This window comes from Boleophthalmus pectinirostris, unplaced genomic scaffold (genome assembly GCF_026225935.1).
Source record: "Boleophthalmus pectinirostris isolate CB_2022bp ecotype Guang Dong unplaced genomic scaffold, ASM2622593v1 HiC_scaffold_4, whole genome shotgun sequence".
Lineage (NCBI taxonomy): Eukaryota > Metazoa > Chordata > Actinopteri > Gobiiformes > Gobiidae > Boleophthalmus > Boleophthalmus pectinirostris.
Window position 1 is genome coordinate 2,907,707 of NW_026571353.1, and position 18,372 is coordinate 2,926,078.

The 18,372-nt window shown below is 38.4% G+C and overlaps 3 protein-coding genes across 7 annotated transcripts; 1 reads left to right on the forward strand and 2 right to left on the reverse strand.

The window, feature by feature from the left end:
* Positions 1-30: 30 nt before the first annotated feature.
* Positions 31-10,792, reverse strand: gtf2h3 (general transcription factor IIH, polypeptide 3). Its single transcript, XM_020938364.2, has 13 exons — positions 10,609-10,792; positions 10,412-10,491; positions 9,543-9,649; positions 7,734-7,876; positions 6,717-6,779; positions 6,326-6,355; positions 6,223-6,251; positions 4,977-5,051; positions 4,823-4,876; positions 4,283-4,351; positions 1,261-1,396; positions 268-304; positions 31-182 (listed from the first exon to the last, which is right to left on the reverse strand). Exons 1-13 carry the CDS (start codon positions 10,616-10,618, stop codon positions 116-118), a joined length of 900 nt encoding a protein of 299 aa, XP_020794023.1. The 5' UTR covers positions 10,619-10,792; the 3' UTR covers positions 31-115.
* A 1,021-nt stretch (positions 10,793-11,813) lies between these two features.
* On the reverse strand, positions 11,814-15,324 carry LOC110172400 (Rieske domain-containing protein). Of its 5 annotated transcripts, XM_055161914.1 has the most exons (5): positions 15,056-15,323; positions 14,866-14,930; positions 12,941-13,155; positions 12,242-12,276; positions 11,814-12,147 (listed from the first exon to the last, which is right to left on the reverse strand). In XM_055161914.1, the coding sequence occupies exons 3-5, from the start codon at positions 13,140-13,142 to the stop codon at positions 11,863-11,865; spliced, it is 522 nt and encodes a 173-aa protein (XP_055017889.1). In that variant the 5' UTR covers positions 13,143-13,155; positions 14,866-14,930; positions 15,056-15,323; the 3' UTR covers positions 11,814-11,862. The 5 variants fall into 5 exon arrangements, with proteins under 5 accessions (XP_055017889.1, XP_020793919.2, XP_055017890.1 ...); XM_020938260.2 differs by lacking the exon at positions 14,866-14,930 and having other exon boundaries at positions 15,056-15,324; XM_055161915.1 differs by lacking the exon at positions 15,056-15,323 and having other exon boundaries at positions 14,866-14,949.
* Positions 14,335-17,942, forward strand: srp19 (signal recognition particle 19). The gene is given in 5 exon segments (XM_055161917.1): positions 14,335-14,538; positions 15,808-15,883; positions 16,030-16,101; positions 17,006-17,135; positions 17,624-17,942. Coding segments are annotated over 5 exon segments (447 nt in total). The 5' UTR covers positions 14,335-14,500; the 3' UTR covers positions 17,755-17,942.
* Positions 17,943-18,372: the final 430 nt, after the last annotated feature.

Below are 18,372 nucleotides of genomic sequence, written 5' to 3' on the forward strand. Positions count from 1 at the left end.
CCACTTTAAAAACTCAAACTCACACAAAACCAGCTTTTGTATTTTAATGAAAAAATGTAGCAGTTGCAGTTTTTAAATACCAAAATAAAACAGACAGTAAAAAGTAATGTCCTCCTCAAGACGGCTTTAGCTTCTTCTTCTTGGGCTTGACCATCTGTGGGAGTTGGATCTTGAACGCTGTCCTGGAAAAAATAAAACAAATTGTACAGTTACCTCTCTCTAAAGCAGTCGTTTATTTTCAACATTAGAAAATCTGAACAAACTTACTCGCAGGTTGTGCAGATGGGGCTGAAGTTGCAGAATACTTCAACAAAGAAACACAGTGTAGGTGAATGAGCATTTAAAGTGCGTATGACAGGCTAGACCACTAATTTCTCTGCAATACAGTTAACATAATTATGTTTTAGTTTTAACACATATCTTGCCAAATGTTTTGTAGTTTTAATTACATTTTGGTCAAGTTAATAATTTCACTTTCCGGTTGTACAAGGGAAGCAGACATTAGAATAGTTGTGACCAAGCTAATAAAAAATAAATGACAACACCTTTGTTTTTTCAAAGGTTCTATATTACACTATGTTTTGATCTATGTTAGAATGTTTCTTCACCACAAACAGACCTGGAGTTGTGGTTTGTTTTTTTCACACATGTAAAACACATAAATCCTGCAGATTTATATAAACCCTGCATATTGAGTTCCTCTCTTGAACTGAAAGCGCCCTGTTCCACTTTGTGATGTCATGTGGTAGCACAGGAAGTTCTACACTGTGTTTTTAAACTCCACACACCTTCACTAGAATCACTGGGATCATTTGAGCCCTGGAATTGCCAATCTCTGAATTGGCACTGAACAAACGAAAATGTAGCTGTTAACTTGAAAACTACCACTACATGACATCATAAGGTGGAAACAGAGCATTCTGAGTTTAGTTGGAAAGGATTACTTAAACATGTGTGAATGCAACTCCAGGTCTGTTTTTGAGGAGGGAACAATATTATAACATTGCTTAAAGCTCACAAGAATTTATTTTGCATGATATAGGACCTTTAAATAAGGTTTAAACAGTCATAATAATGAGGTGAGGTAGAGGGATTCTGTTTTAAAATTTACAGCTACTTGCTGTATTTTTATACTTTTTGCCACTTAACTGATGTTAAACTGAGAAATATTGACCACAGGTACTATCCCACCAAATCAAGTCACTATTAGAACAACATGAACCCTGTCCTGTGCACTTTAAAGCAGGGTTGGAGCCTTACTGGACAGGCAGACAGAGCACACGTATCCGATCTCGATGAGGTTGCGGTGGCAGAAGCAAGCTGCTCTGTAATCCACGTGAGCTGGAGGAGGTAACACCAGCTGACTGCGCTGCTCCGAGTCTGGCAGGAACACCCACTGTGGTGCAGGAGAGAAGGGTCGGCTTAGGGATGCTGCCATTATAGGCTCATTTTACCATTAAAGGTGTACTATGGAACTTTTCTCCTGGCAGGCCTGCCACCAGCTTGTCTCCATGGAGATGTACAGCCCCTGACAAAAGTCTTGCCGCTTATCCATTTTGTAGAAACAAAAGCTTATAACCTGACTTTAAATTAATTGATTGGTTTTAGAAATGTTTCATATGAAAGCTAAAACCCTCCCAAATTATGCTCAATATACTAAAATAAATTTGCTTCACTGAAGAAAGATTGATAATTTAATGAACACAGAAAGGTCATAAAAATATGTTGCATAATGTCAGTGAATGAAGTAGTGGTGCTGTGAGATCCATATTTAATATCTTGTATGACTTCCATGAGCTTGAAGGACGCATCCATGCGGTTCGACAATGATTCATACAATTTGTTGATGAAGTCATCAGGAATAGCAAAGAGAGCGTCTTACATGCCTCCCAGAGTTCATCAAGATTCTTTGGTTTTGCCTTCCATGCTTCCTCTTTCATTCTACCCCAGACATGCTCAATGATGTTCATGTCTGGTGACTGGGCTGGCCAGTCCTGGAGCACCTTGATCTTCTTCACCTTGACAAACTTTGATGTAGAGATAGAAGTATGCGATGGAGCACCATCCTGCTGCAAAATTTGACCTCTTTTATGGTTGGGAATGTAAGAGGAGCTAATACTTCTTGATATTTGAGGCTATTGATATTGCCTTCCACCCTGCAAATGTCTCGCACACCCCCAGACTGGATGGAACCACAGACCATGATTTTTCCACCACCAAACTTAACTGTTTTCTGGGTGAATCTTGGATCCCTGCGGGCTCCAGTAGGTCTCCTGCAATATTTGCAGCGGCTGTGATGTAATTCAACTGAGGATTCATCTGAGAAATCCACCTTCTGCCACTTTTCCAGTGTCCATCCTTTTAGCAGGCTGTGGGCCTTGGCAAATGCCACACGGTTTTTTAATTGCCTTTTGTTTAGTGCTGGTTTCTGTGCACTGATTCGACCATGGAGGCCATTTTGAGACAGAATTCTACAAACTGTTGTGGTTGACACAGGGACTTGAGGTGACCAGGCCTGGTGGAGCTCTGCTGCAGTGGAAAAGGGGCTGGCCTTGGATTTTCAAATCAACAAACAGTCCTCCCGAGCAGTTGTCTTGCGGGGTCTGCCGGACCTGGGCTTGTCAAAAACATCTCCAGTCATTTCAGATCTTTTTCTTATTCTTTGTACTTGACGCTGAGACACATTTGAAGGTGTCAGCCACCTCAGCAGTGGATCTGGTCTTCAGATCACACCCACTAATTGATTGATCAGTAACTGATCACAGGTGAGGCTGTAATCTAGGATTGGGTGTAGGGATCGGAATGATTAATCGATTAATCGATAATTGATCATTAAGAATTTCATCGATTACGTTAATTTTAATCGACAAACCGAATGTAGATTGCTGTGCGTAGCGTGACCAAACAGGGGTCCGTACATGTAGTTCTCTGCACTCAGAAGGAGCGAGCAAACACAAACAGTAGGTCAGCCTGCAGCGTGCCAAAGCACAAATGTGTATTTAACGATGATTTGTACAAGAAATTCCACGCTTTCTGTTGCGTTCGGGACAAGTGTGAGGCCATGTGCACAGTGTATAAAGCAGCACATATGTTTCGGTGTCCAGTGGGAAAAAGCTTTACCGGGTGTGAGTCGCGCAATGTCGATGACGACTCCCCACCTCCCTCCCCCCGTACGGTGTCCTGGTTTTGACAAACGCAAATATGGTCACACTAACCTGTATTCCACTGAATCATGTCTTTTAATCCGACAGATATTGACCGCATCAGTGACACAAGAGGTGTAGTTTTATCTTCGCTTAGTTTATGCAAATTAGCGATGCGGTTTTAAGTTTTGTTTCTGTGAGAGTTACACAAAACTGAATTAAACACATTATAATGTCAAACGGGCTGATGTGGCTCTAGAGTCGTTACGGTTTATATGTGATAAAGTTGAATTTATTTATGCAGATTAGTAGTGCAGATAGTAATAATAATGATGATCTTTTTAATATAAAAACGTTAATGATTAATCGATAATCGATTGTTAATTCTTCCGACGATCGATTAAGAAAATTTCATCAAATGCCCATCCCTAATTGGGTGCATCATATGACAAGGCGACAAGACTTTTGTCTTGCCAAAATCTGACCTTTCTGTGTTCATTAAATGATCAATCTTTCTTCAGTGAAGCAAATTTATTTTAGTATATTGAGCATAATTTGGGAGGGTTTTAGCTTTCATATGAGACATTTTTTGTTTCAACAAAATGGATAAGTGACAAGACTTTTGTCAGGGACTGTATTCCCTAGAAAAATGGCTCTCAAACTTTTCACACCAAGTACCATCAGAGAAAAGATCTGGCTTTGCGAGTACCACCAGACCTAAACCAGGTCTATAACAGGACTATTCTAGGACCAATCTAAGACTAAGTCAGGTCTGAAAGTGCACTACATAATTTCCAGTATAGTTCCACTAGGAGGACAAAAAGTGGATAAAGTGGATAAAATGAAGGCAAACTCAGAAACTGAAGTGGAAGGTTTGAGAAACATTGGCCTAAAATGTTATTGCTCAAAAATTAAATGTTCATCACATCTGACCTTGTGTTGCCAGAACCTTAACCTGCAGATACAGGACATATTCAAGTTTGTCTCATTCTCAGTATGTGGACAGGCCAGGCCTCATGTGAAAGCTCAGAACCTCCAGAATTCCCTCACTGAGCTGCAGAGGCTGCACTAGTACTGAACCAAGTTTCTTCTAAAACACAAAATACACATTTGCTCAAAAGCCACATGTGAAGACTCACCAGCAGGTACTGAGCCAGAGCCACTTTCTGAGGGATCTTAAGGTACAAGCCTCCGGTGATGTCACAGGCCTGAAAGATGAGGACTAAAATCAAACATGGTACACTGTGTAGATGAAAGGTACCAAACATTTTTCTCGTAAGGAACAGTAACTCTTAACCATACTTTGAAAAAAATGGTCTTAATACTCATGTTTGTAGTTTACCAGGTTAACTTGCACTGTATTTTTAGAGTAAAACACATAGATGGGTGTAGACTACAAAAAACAAGTAAAATTCCGGTACAATATTTTTCTCCGGGGCGTGGTACCAGTTGGGCCGTGGTCCATTTTTATAGCAGTGGCTGGGGACTCTTGTAGATATTACAATGAATAAGGTGGGTTGTCAAAATGGTTGTTTCAAAAGTATACAAAAGATACTTATAAATATAAAATAATAAAGCAAACAGTGCAGATGTGAGGGGCTGGTTAAGAAGAAAGAGTTAAAAATCAGCATTCATGGTAAAATAGTATCATGGTATTTCAATAGAAATCTTAACAGTACCTGTTGAAGAAGCCCTGAGTCGGAGTCAAGCACACACGCATCAATCAGAATGTTCTGTCAGGAAAAAGGAGAAGATGTGTGTATCATTATTATAAATATTTCCTTTCTTTAAAAGAACCCAAACATTGTGCATACAGCAGCTCAAAGGTCATACCTGTTTCTGAGCTGCAAAAATCACATTCATAAAGTTCATGTACTGCAGAGCACAGTCACCTGCTGCTTTGATCACCTGTACAGACACAAGGACCCGAGGGAGTGAGAGGTGCTGTCGCCTGTTCACAGTCAAACCCATATAAATACTCATATGCATAATGTAGTGCTGTAGGAGTTCAGTTGTTTAGTCGAGTAATCGGTCGATGGTGTCTCAGTCAACCAAACCTTGTATTAGTCGACTAATCACTTTATTAAGTTATAAGGATTTCTATGGAACAGCAGTGGAAAGGAGATGTTAGTGAGGGAGTAAACTCCAGTTTTTATATTTTTTGCTATTTATAAGCAAAAAATATAACTAAACTCAAGAAGTTTAATCTGTCTTGACATAAATACATTGTTTCCTAGTACTTTTTCTGCACATATAGATTTGCATGAACTTCCCCTGCAGGTTTAGTCTTATGAGTGCTTGTTTGGGTCAGATACACCGAGAGCTTCATGCCCCCATTTTAGTTGACTAATCAAATTGCAGGACATGGCTTTAAAAGACCTAGAATTTCTTTAGTCAACTGCAGCCCTAGTATAAGGTAAAAAAGAAACAAAGTTTGAATGTTACTCACAGTTGGAAGCAAGTACTGTTATTGTACAATATATTACTCAAGAAGTAAAAGTATGGTGTCTTAAATATACACTGAGAAGTTTTAAATATAAAATAAATAAAAGTTACTCACGTAAATGTAGCTGTGTAAATGTAAGTACTAGGGTTCTCTAAAGTATCAAAAATCTGATACTAATCCAAACTAAAAATAGAATTGAAACTAGACACTCTAAAAGTAAAAAAATGAACCCTTCCTGAGTAGCTTTAGAGTGATCTGGGGCTGTATCAGAACAAGTACCACTATAGAACCTATCTGGACCACTGAGGGATTACACACATATAAGACCATATGGGAATAGAAAAGCATTTACTATAATTTAACAGAAAATCACATTCTTTTGTCTAAAGAGTGTTTGTTATTATCACTGTGGTATCAGAATCTGTATTGAGTAAAGAGTATATCTTTAGTATCCGAATAGAGTTTGAAATTTTAGTATCGTGACAACACGAGTAACTTTCCACCTCTGTCAATATGCAGGTACCTAAATTAACTACCTACCTAAACCAAATCGTTGCTGTTATCTTTTATTAGCACTATAATTCCAAAAACTCCACAAATGTAAACGAGTCCAATGACACTGTTCGTACTCACCAATATCCTGGACTTGATCTCCTGCCCGACTAGAACAGAGCCACACACAGCACAGTTAGCGCATTCAAACATCTATAGATCAGATTATACAAATGATCCTTACCCTCCATATCTTTGGTCATTCGGTTAATATCTGAACATTTGAGTTAAGAAAAAACAACATCAAAATGAAATGGTGTTTTTCCACCTTCAAGGCACTCAAAGTGCTTTACAACAAGGAACCACTCACCCATTCACACACAGAGTCATACACAGAAACTGGGTGTGACGTGGGTTAAGTGTCTTGGACACAACGATTCATCTGTGGGAGCTGGAATCACACCAGTCACCCTGTGGGTCAATGGATCTGACCGCTCAACCAGTGATGTTTATGTCGAGAGTGGGATTCGAACCTTTGTATCAGGACAAACACTGAGCTACCGTACAGTTCACAGGATGAGTTCTTCTTTTAGGTGTATAAGTCCCAAAAGTCTTTATTCATATTTGAAGGATACAACAAAGTGCTTTAGCGAGGGACCCAGCCAGCATGGTGTCTGTGGAGTTTCCTTTTACTTCAGCTGCAAGCACAAGGACAGTTAAGAACCAGAACTAACTTACATTTGTAGACCTAACCAAAGTATATGCAGTAGAACAGTTAATGTAAACTAGTTATGGCTAATACAAGGTGTCCACAGGTTTGACTACCCCAAATTTAAGACTTTTTTTAGACCTTTTAAAGACCACTTAAATGAAAATTAAGACTAACATCTCACCCATTATGCAGGCGAAAAACACCTGATACAATTTTAATAATGACCAGCCAACTACTATATCTAGAACAGGTTTGCCCACACTTTTTCAGCATCTGAGCTACTTATAAAATGACCAAGTTAAAATAATCTACCGACTACAAAGCCAAACACTCTGCGCCTTTCTTTTGGACCCTCACCCACAGTTTGAGAATCTCTTCTTTAAGAGAACTTCCACTTTCACTTAACACAAAACTGTGAAAAAAGTAGGTAGGGTTTTTAAACCTGTTTTTTTTTTTTTTTTCCAAATTCCAAACTGAAGTTACATTCTCTTACTGGGTGGGGATTGGGGGGGGGATTTAGCCTCTGCACATCGTGACAAATACAGATGCATTTTTGCACTTTTATGAGGTAACTTCAGCTTCACGTTGTTTTTTTTCTTTTCCTCCCTCCATTTATTTTCTTCAGGGAGCTGTTTGTGCTTTGTCTAGAATGTTTCAGTGTGGCATTAAATCTTTCTATCCTCATGGAGAGCAAACCAGACAAAATTTACAGGTCAGATGTGTGGAGAGGCGACCCCGCTCAGTCAGAATGTCTGTTTTTCTAGGTATTTCTAAGGTATAAACCACCTGTAATTGAATGAACATAAAAAAGAGCTGTTTAATGTCATACTGTGGAACATTCCAGGCAGAGCAATGACATCTCCATAGAAACAAGCAGGCGACAGACCCCCAACCAAAAAGTTACATACATAGTATGCCAGTAAAGAGTACTTGTCCTCACATTTGAGCATGACGTTGCGGATCTCGTCGGCGATCAGGTTGTTGGCCACAGAGAGCAGCTCGTACTTCCCGTCTCCACTGGACGAGGTGTCTTCGTCTCGGCCGTCCCCTCCCCTCCAGCTCTTACTGGGGTACAAGAAGTGGCTGGAATAGAAGCCATTTTACATAGACTTTAAAACATGTGCACCTGACCCCATGGAAGACTATTAAGTCACCATAATAGGGTTTAGGTCCTGTTCACAACATTGTACATTAGAATACTGATGTGAACATGTGACAGGGGTCAATCCAATTCACTTTATTTCTATAGCACAGTATACTGTAGCACAGCACAGTTTCCAAAGTGCTGCACAATACAAATAAAACATATCCAATAGAAGTATAAAATAAAGCTCAACTTAGCTCCACTAGTCAAATAAAAGCAAGAATACCAATAAATAATAAAAAGGTAAAAAACATCAAAATAAAATGTGTGAAGAATCCCTCACTCGTCTAGGTAGAATCCATGAGGATAAAAATTCAGTTTGTCGACTGGACAAAAATTAGTTTGGTTGAAGACGTTTCTCAGCTCATCCAAGCTGCTTCTTCAGTTCTGGTCAGACGCTGGTGGACACTTCCTTATATCTGCAGGGAGGAGCTAACTACACTGAAACTAACACACACTTGTTTACACTTTCTGTTTGTTAGTTCGGCCTATTGACCTGTACAGGGTGTGGGGTCTAATTAGCAGAACAATTAATGGCCATAATGAAGCTTCCACACCTCTTGACCTGACCTGCTACAGCTGTTGTTCTCTTGTTTGTTTTGATTTAGGTTTGAGGATGGAGTTGTAAATGGGAGATAGATGGTGTCTGAGGCCTCCATTTCTGTTTAGAGAAGGATTCTCTTTCTTAACAGAGAGAAAATTTGGTTTGAGAGGGGAGTGAAAGAAGCCATTTTTGTTAAGAAAGAGAATCCTTACCCCACACCCTGTCCAGGTCAATAGGCCTGACTAACTAACAGAAAGTGTAAACAAGTGTGTGTGTGTTAGTTTCAGTGTAGTTAGCTCCTTCCTGCAGATATAAGGAAGTGTCCACCAGCGTCTGACCAGAACTGAAGAAGCAGCTTGGATAAGCTGAGAAACGTCTTCAACCAAACTAACTTTTGTCCAGTCGACAAACAGAATTTTTCTACTCATAAAAATAAAATGAAAGACAGAGAGGACCACACAACTCACGCAGTGTGAAAAAAGTGGGGCTTAAGATGAGACTTAAAACTCCACTGTGGGTGCTATTTGGATGTGGGAGGGGCAGAGTGTTCCAGAGTTTGGGGCCGATCCTGTCCTCTCTGGTTTTAAGTCTTGTCTTAGGCCCCACAAGCTGGAGCTGGCCCTCGGACCTCAGAGTGCGCAGGGGTGTAAATTTGGATGAGATCTGAAATGTAACATGGGGCCAGTCCATTCAAAGCTTTAAAAACAAACAATAAAATCTTTAAATCAATTCTAAAATGAACTGGAAGCCAGGGCAAGGATGCAGAAATCAGGGTAATGTACTGATGTTTTTTGCTTCAAGTTAAAAGGTGAGCAGCAGAATTTTGGACAAACTGTAACTGGTAAAGTGCATGGTGACTGATGCCAGAAAAAAGTGCATTACAGTCATCTAAACGAGAGGAGATAAAAGCTTGCATGACTCTTTGGGTGTGTATAGATTGTTAAAACAAATCAATACACATTCATTGACTTCAGAATATATTCTTTACATAGTCCAGTCATTTACCCTTCTGCTGATTATTTTTTACACTTTAAATTTGGAATATTACTTTGTCTCATTACCTGTCCTGACAGTGACTTGCCATGACGCACAGTTTGTTGGTTCTGCTCATGGCCATGTGAGAGTTCCCCATCACCATCACAGCGTCTATGCACTTCGACAGTGTGAACTGAAATACACATGGAACATGTAGTACATCATTATCTTGCATTTATTCAATTTCAGGTGTTTACAAGGCTAAAAACACCACGATCCTTACTTTTCCACAAAGATAATTTGTAACTTGACATTTAACATGCCTTTAACATGTATTTTTACGTGGCTAAAAAATACCAGATATTTTGTGTCCTGTAATTTAACATGGTGAGGCAATGACATTTCACTTTACTGGGGTGACCAGAATTTCAAAATCAAAAACTGGGACACTCTTGCTTTGCGGTGGTTGGTAATAATAATATTGTAAAATGAGTGTGTAATTAAGAAAAACTGTCCTGAACTCTACACTTTCATGACATGTGAGGCAGTGTAGTCACATTTTCTTTGTGTTTTGGTCATTTATAAGCAGCTTTTCTGTATTTTACCTAAAAACTGACAATGTATGCCTCTCTTTACTGCACATCTTTGGGGGCAGGAGTGCTACTTGGATATACAAAAATTATGCAGAATTGTCCTTTTGGTGCTCTTCAGTGTAGGGACACCTCGGACATTCCTTGTATAAAACTGGGACAAATCTGCTGGGACAGGGGACACAGAGCTCAAAACTGGGACTGTCCTGGGTAAATAGGGACGTCTGGTCATCCTAAGTAACATTTCAATGCAATAACATTCTCCATGGAGACAATATGACATACTCTCCAAAAGAAAAGTGACACAGTGCATCTTTATATCCTTATTAGTAGTAGTGCAGTGTAATGTTGGTTGTTGGTTCTACCTCCGGGTCCCGTTGTGCTTGCTGTCCCCACCATATCGGGTTTACATCAACTACAACAACCAGCAAATTCACTTCATCCTCTGCAAAAAAACAAAAAAAACAAAACAAAACAAACAAAAAACAAAGAAACCAACAATTAAAAATCAAACAACAAAATCAAATTCAACTACTTTTAATGACCATTCAGAACTACGTACCCGATGCCATGGTTGCAAGATGGACTTTACGTTGTTTGGTGTTTTTAAAGTGTGTATGATCAAATGTAAATGTGCAGAAGTGAGGGTTATATTTTATTTACTAAAAGAATCCGTGCACCACAGGCGCCGCCATGTTGGAAATGTCATGCGTCATCATCTACGCCACAATACCGCCACCTACTGGAGACAAGTGCCACTCGCACCGCTATGGAAAGAAGTGTAAAATACTGCAATCCTACAGTTTAGGCTCCTCAGTACTTCAGAATGTTTACAGTTCAGTGCCAGCTAAAAACTCCTTGGGCAAGACACTTGCTAATTTTGCCTTTGTAAATACAGTATGTTGCTCATATGTTCAAAATGAGAAAAAAATATTTTGATAACAAACCCTGAACAACCTCCCATCTTTTTGTTCATTTTACCTTCAAAAAACAACACACAAGAACTTTGTGTATTAGGTCTATTAGCCAGCTATGGTACTACTAACTACTATACAAAAGTACTTCACCACTGAGCCGCCACTGAAAAATGATTGAAAGATAGTATTGTAAAAAATGACCCATAGTTATGATCAGTTTAAATAAATTGATAATATAATAATGATCAGTGGTGGGTAGTACTCAGTTACTTCAACTCAGTTACATTTACTTGAATAACTTTAAAAAAATTACTTCTTTTAATAGTTTTTAACCTGCATACTTTTACGTACTTGAGTAATATATTTGACAGTGTGCACAGTGGTTAGCACTGGCTCAACAGTGGAGGTTTGTGATCCTACAGCAAAAGACAGCAACAGTACTTTTACTCTACAAAGGCTTTATGGTGACAATATGAAATGATTTGAACATTTTTGTTTCTTGCACCGCTCCTTCAGATATTATTTAGTTTTGCTCATTTTTGTGTTCTTTGAAAATATCAGATTTTGTGCATGATTTAGTGTTTTGCTTTGTCTTTAGAATTAAATCATCTTCAAATAAATTAGAAGCTGCATCCAGACTGTTACTCCAACAATTACTCTTACTTGAGTAGCTGTTTTCCAAAAACGTATTACTCTTACTTGAGTCATTTCTTTTAATACTACTTACTTGAGTTCTTTTACATAGGCATTATTATTTTGAAGTAACATCCCTCTTGAGTAGAATTTCTGACTACTCTACCTATCTCTGACAATGACTAATAAAGTAATATTAAGTAATAATAAACAAAAATGCAAAAGACGTATATTTTATTATAAAGGTCCAAAATATCCACACCATATTATGTGTTGTTTCTTGTGTGATCTTTACAGAAGGTAGTCCTGTATTTGTCGGTCTGGTACCGGTCAGACTCCACATCCTCTGCGCATGTGTTCAGGGTCACATACACATGACCTCTGACCTCTGTGACTTGGTGCACACGCTGCTTTACGCCTTTAGAGCGCCACTCTGTCCTCAGAGGCCTCACCGTAGGATCCTTCACTGCTTGGTACAGGCCCTCTCCTTCAGCCAGGGTGATCTTGTACTTATGCCATGGACACACGATACATAACCTGCCATTGAACTCCTGCACAAGAAAAAGGGAGGGAGGAGTTTAGCAAATACACAAGACACACATGCGTACTCAAAACACACAAAAGTCTGACACACTACATACTGACCTCTATGTCTCCATGTTGTAAAACACCTCCAGCATCTATGAGGAAGATGGAGAAATACAGTAACTAATATATATATATATATATATATATATATATATATATATATATATATATATATATATATATATATATATATATATATATATATATATATATATATATATATATATATATTGTAGATTTATTTATTTAAAGGAGCTGTATGTAGCCTGAACTCTTACAGCTTCAAAACTATACTACAATCGCAACTGAGCCTTAACCTTGAGATAGCAGATAGAGGACACATCCAAGTGTGTCTCATTCTCAGTTTATGGACAGGTCTCATGTGAAAGTTCAGAACCTCCAGAGTTCCCTCCCTGAGCTGCAGAGGCTGTACTAGCACTGACTCACGATTGGCTGCAGGTCCTGGGGTTTAGGTAGTGACCATTCAAAGCAAAGAGAGGCATTTTAGGTTTAAACCAACTGGATGTCACCATTTTTGGCAACCCAAATGAGAGACTCATGTGAGGCTCACTCTGCTTTCTGATTGGATAATGATCTAGTGAACAAAAGTAACACAAACAATTTGGCCATCTTGTCCAATGTTAAGAATAAATAAGCATTACAGTTGTTATCAGTATCAGATTTGAACATGTTCAGTGTGCATCTGTTCATTAAGAGTCTTGACACCATCTAAAAATTCAGACAGGTGGAGCTTACGGTAACAACGCATGTCCATAGCGTAGAGCTGTCCCTGGTGGTGCAGAACGAGGACATCTCTGGAGCCGTTCAGCAGTCTGGTCACTCTGCCCACTTTTACTATGTCCTCCTTCCTCCCAATGTAGTGAGAGTCTGCAGGAGGAGAGGAAGAGGAGGAGGAGGAGGAGGAGAGAAGCTGTGGAGCGTCTTCATCAGAGGACATTCTTCTAGAAGACCTGAAAATAACAAGGTTAAAGCTATTATTTGACATTTCAGCCAAGAATGACATTACTTCAAAAATAATGTAACATAGATGTTAAGTAGAAGTACAAAGTAGTGGTACAAGAAATTACTTAAGTAAGAGTAAAAAAGTAATCGGGAAAACTACTACTAACATACGAGTAAGGTAAGAAACACAAATTTTCAAATAATTTCATAGTGTCAACATAAAGGTTTTGTCACTTTGTAGACTTACTCACAGTGGGAAGGGGAACCACAACTTTTACGCAGTTAAATATTGCTAATGGTAGGTGTAAAGTGTGCTGCTAGAAAGGTACTCTGAAAAGTACAACTTCTTTAAAAAGTAAATGTTACTGAGTAAATCTGACAAAAGTACTACATAGTTCACACTCACATAGACAAGATTCCTGGAGGTTAGATAAAAGTGAGATTCTTTGAGATCCAGTCAATAAAGGAATTCATTCAATCAATCTACATCCATCCATCGTATCTCAGAAAGAACAAGTACAGAACTATGAAAACGAAACATATCAGAACAACAAACAGATTTTCACAAATGCTAAAAGAAGAAAGAAAACGAAAAAATCAGCTGGGGCCATAAAACTATAATAAAATGATTATAGAAACATGGATATGGCTGTTTTGTTATGTGTTGCTTTTAAATGGCTTCCCCAAGAAACAGAGGAAATGAATTTTGCGTTCCGCCACTGATAATAATGATAATTGTGGAGAATACATTTAAATAAAAAATATTAACGTTATCTTACAGTTTTTTACAAAGCCTGTTATAACGCTAGAGTGAATCTGTAATGCTTAAGGAGTTTGTACAACTTTTTTTTTTTTATAATGCAATTGGCAAATACAGTGAATTATCATAAAACACAACATGTACGGCCAGGTCACTGGGATGTATAATTACATATGCCTTCAAAACAATTGTTAATATATTCATTCTTATTTGCCACTGGCTTGTATTTACTAGCTGCTTTTTTGGTCTAGTATTTATGTTTTATTTTATTGTGTTTTTTTTATGGCACACTATACCAAATTCAGTAATCACCTCAACAATTTCTCATCACATCCACTTTTATCCACTGACAATTGTTTATATTTTTTTAAATATTAAATTTTTGCTCGTCCTGTACTCTCTCATTACATCTGCAGGTGGCGCTAGGCAATTTCTCCCAGCAAAACTCCACCGGAAGTCCAGCTCATCCTCCAGACTCGGCTCCAGATCGTGCAGAAAAGAGCGTGTTTGGTGAAATTTTACGGCGTTATTTCACTCATTCCCTTCATGTCTCCGCGCTGATCCGTTGTTTGGAGCTGAAATACCCCGGTACCATGGCCCACCTCACACAAAACTCCGCCGACAAAGAACGGTGAGTGAAAAAAGCAGAAGATGCCATTAAAAAACAGTTAGCATCTGGCTAATGCTAATGGAAAGCTTCTGTGGGGGAAGCCTTCAAATAGTGAAAAATATGGAGAAAAACACATCATTTTACAATTGTGGGTTATTCCACATTACCGGATGTGATTATGCCTTCATACATTTATTGTAAAACAATCAGTCAAAGAATAAGGTTAAACAGCACCAAAAAAGGTGAGTTGTGCAAAAAAGTCTATATTTGCAAATAACATGTATAACTAATATTACTAGCTAATGTGAAAGGATGGAAGCTAAAGCATACATTATTATTTACACTTGCCTTTTAAAAGGGTTGTTGTTGATGTAGCTGTCGATAAAAATAAGTCGTCAGCTCGTCACTTTAGACTGACGTGTAACATAAGCAGCAGCCAAAATAATAGAGAAAACAATAATAATTAAAGTAAATACTGCAGAAAGTCAGCTTGGTTAATAATGATACCTGCATTGGACTACTCATCCAAAATGCTTACTTTTTCTCTGATCTGTAGAGCAGTACTGGTAGTAGTAGCTGCAGCGGCAAGCCACCCTTCTTGAACACTATGGGCGCATCTAATTTCTCTTTTCTCGCTTCCTTCTCCTTGATTCCTCTCCTCGATTCTGCAGGAAATCAATGAGAAAGGCCCAGCCACAGAGGAGACACAGGGAGAGGCTGGAGGAAGCAGGAACTGAGGGTGAATGGGACAGACTTTTCTCAGATGCTGGTTCTGACCAAAATTACCCTATAATGAGCACTGTACTCGATTATTTTATATTATGGTTTTGGCACTTTTAATTCAGTTATGTCCACAGATAAATGTGTTTTAGCATATGTTTTTATTAGTTTTAATGTTAAATTCATGGTTATGCTACATGTCAAACCTCCTTTGCTTCTGTCCTTAATAAAGCTTCTCACAATTATTTTAATTGATGTCTGTCCCTTGAACCCTCACTCAGGTTTCCTCCGTGGTTTCTTTCCCTTGCCTCCTCTGAGATTTGGGAAACCACTTAATATGGTGTATTTGATTGACAACTGAAAAATGGAGGATCAAGGAGAGGAATCAAGGAGAAGGAAGCAAGGAAATGGAAATGAGATGCGCCCTATGACATAAATGTAGTCTTACTTGATATAATTTATACAGCCTTGTTTTCTAACCCTACCTAACTTATTTTCTATTTGAACAATATAGTTTACATGCCTTACTTTTAATATTTTCTTAATAGCTCTTGAATCTGTGTGTTTCAGGTTTATCTGTTTGTACCCAATTTATATCAACAGTAAAAAGACTTTAGCTGAGGGACGGAGGATTCCCACAGAGAAGGTCAGTTTGAAATATTTGTGCAGAAATTATATCATATGGGTGAAGATACCAGTACTGTCTGCTTCTGAAAATAGTAACTGATTTTGTAGTGACATTACTACTGTTATTACTGTTAATATTACTTCTGTTTTAAAATGTTCTTTCAGGCTGTAGAAAATCCATCATGCACTGAGATCAGAGATGTGCTAACAGCAGCTGGCCTCAATGTTTATGTAGAGGTATGTGTCATTTGATTCAATATATACAAAAAAGAAAATAAACATCTCTTAAAGAGGTGGAGAAATGAGATCCACAAGAACCACAACCTCACAATACAGTGCAAGTATTAATTTATCATAGACAATCATAGTATTAGAAGGCCAGTTTGGGGCTTCTGAGGAGGATATCGGCTCTGGGCTTGTATCCCCTAAAAAAGCCAAAATAATGATACAAAACTGGAGGGACAGCGGGTGTTCTGGGTCAAGGTGAGATGGTATGGAGTGGTTATGTCATTAGTGTTTAAGATTCAAGAACCACTTGAATGAAAGCATATGTAGCAGTACAATCTGACAGAAGTGTGCAAAGGAAAATGAGCATGCATCAGGTGTGGTCCTGAATTTAAGATTGACTATAAAATGCTCTTCATTGGTTGTCATCATAAACACTCCTATCACACTAGCCAGAAGAATAACATCATCTGGAGAAACAAATTGGTTCTCAAACTGTTGTACAGTGCTACATTCTTATTTACATTTGAGTTTGTAGACATTTCTTTGTCAAGTTGTAGATCCTAAACATTGTGTGGAAAGTCATGTATACATAACATTTTTTGTATGTATTCACATTTTTAAATGACTTCTGGGAGAAGGGGGGGTGTTTCCTTTCTGCTCAGGGTACCACCCCCATAAGCACACTCTGCTTGTGCCAAGGCACTGGGAAAGGAAAGGACACTATATAAATATAAGTCTTAGATGGAATAGATATGCTTTTTGCCTGGCTGCTCATATGGAGGGAAGCCATAGCCCCAAGGCTGAGCACCAGTGTTTTAGATAAAAGGAGCTAGGGCAGCCTTTTATCACTGTTGATTTTACAGCACTAGAGTGTGGAGTGTAGTAAGCTACATTTGAAAGTCTTTAATGAGAGGGTATGTGTTTTTGCGTTTCAGAATAAATGCATCCTCGAGAGTGGAACAGAGATGTGCAGTTCAGAGGGAGGGTTCGAGTGCAGCTCAAACAGGCCAGTGGAGAACTGTGCAACGACAAGTTCAGCTCACGTGAGTATTGTTATAAACTACTTTTAGTACTACTACACTTTCAGAGATGTAATGAAGAGGGTTTCTGCTCACATTCTTCTACACTTCTCACTACAACTACTACATAATTGGAGTAATCAGTTCCAAGCCTACAAGATCTGGAGAAGGGTCCCTGTGTGTACTGTCATTGCTCACTGATGAAAGACCGTTATCCCCAGCGTTACTGACGGATGGATCAAATGAAGAAGACTAATTTCCCTACAGGATTCAGTAAAGTTTGCCTTATTAATGCTGTGTACTTTACAGCTAATTTCCTAATGTAGTCATTGAGAACTATACCAGAATGTTACCTTCATGTTTTACATGCACAGGAACTTCATACTTTCCTTTTAACAGATGGTATATTACTATAAAATGTATAAGTAATAGCCATATCCAGGCATGTCTAGTAGGCACATTGTAACAGCTCCAGTGTTTAATGTCCTTCCATGAATGTTTTTCTGTTTCAGGCAAAGATGTGATGTTCTATGTGGCAGAGATGATTCCAAAGTTGAAGACACGCACACAAAAGAGCAGTGGAGCAGACAGCAGCTCTCAACCAGGAGACGGAGGCAAGAAGAGCAAGAAAAAGAAGAAATAAACCCTTGAGCCTCACACTAATTTATCAGCAGCCATCTTTTTTATTTTTGGAGGAAGCAAGCAGACAAAGTCATAGTGAACATTTGAGTTTTTGAAGATTTGATGTGGACTAAATTAAAAGAACCATTTGTTGAACAGTGTGTTTTTGTGCAAGAAATAAAATAAATTGGCTTTTCTGCAGAGTCATGACCAGTTTTAATGTATAATTTCTGTCATTATTCTTTTTTTAAAGGATCATTGATAGCCATATAGGTGAGAGATGGCAAAGAGATGATATATTTTGTGTCCTTACTGTTAAATTTGGCTGTGGTTGTCAACTGACCCCCATCATACCTCTTTTTAGCATTTGTGACCTTTAAACTCAAAGTGTGGTACTCACAAAAGTAGTCTGCTATTAAAATGTTTGATTTTATCATAGATTTTATTACATTATCTTATTTTGATTCATTTATTTAATCAACCAACAAATAGAAATAATCAGGGTGTTCTTTATTTAAACCTGGTTGTGTGTTTTAATTAGTTTTTCCCCATGTGACCTGGAGATCCCCTGAAATTACCCTTCACCCTCGTTGTATAGTATAATATAGGGGTAGGTACTGTTAAATAAAAGTTACTAGGC

What these genes read in the sequence shown, in the direction of transcription:
- gtf2h3 (XM_020938364.2), bottom strand. An exon ending in AGATCAAGTCCAGGATATTG is followed by an intron (nt 5,052 to 6,222) that starts GTGAGTACGAAC and finishes GTGTCTGTACAG; the next exon opens with GTGATCAAAGCAGCAGGTGA. An exon ending in CCCATCTGCACAACCTGCGA is followed by an intron (nt 183 to 267) that starts GTAAGTTTGTTC and finishes TATTTTTTCCAG; the next exon opens with GACAGCGTTCAAGATCCAAC.
- LOC110172400 (XM_055161913.1), bottom strand. An exon ending in TATGGACATGCGTTGTTACC is followed by an intron (nt 12,277 to 12,940) that starts GTAAGCTCCACC and finishes TCTTCCTCATAG; the next exon opens with ATGCTGGAGGTGTTTTACAA. An exon ending in TACAACATGGAGACATAGAG is followed by an intron (nt 12,148 to 12,241) that starts GTCAGTATGTAG and finishes TTTCTTGTGCAG; the next exon opens with GAGTTCAATGGCAGGTTATG.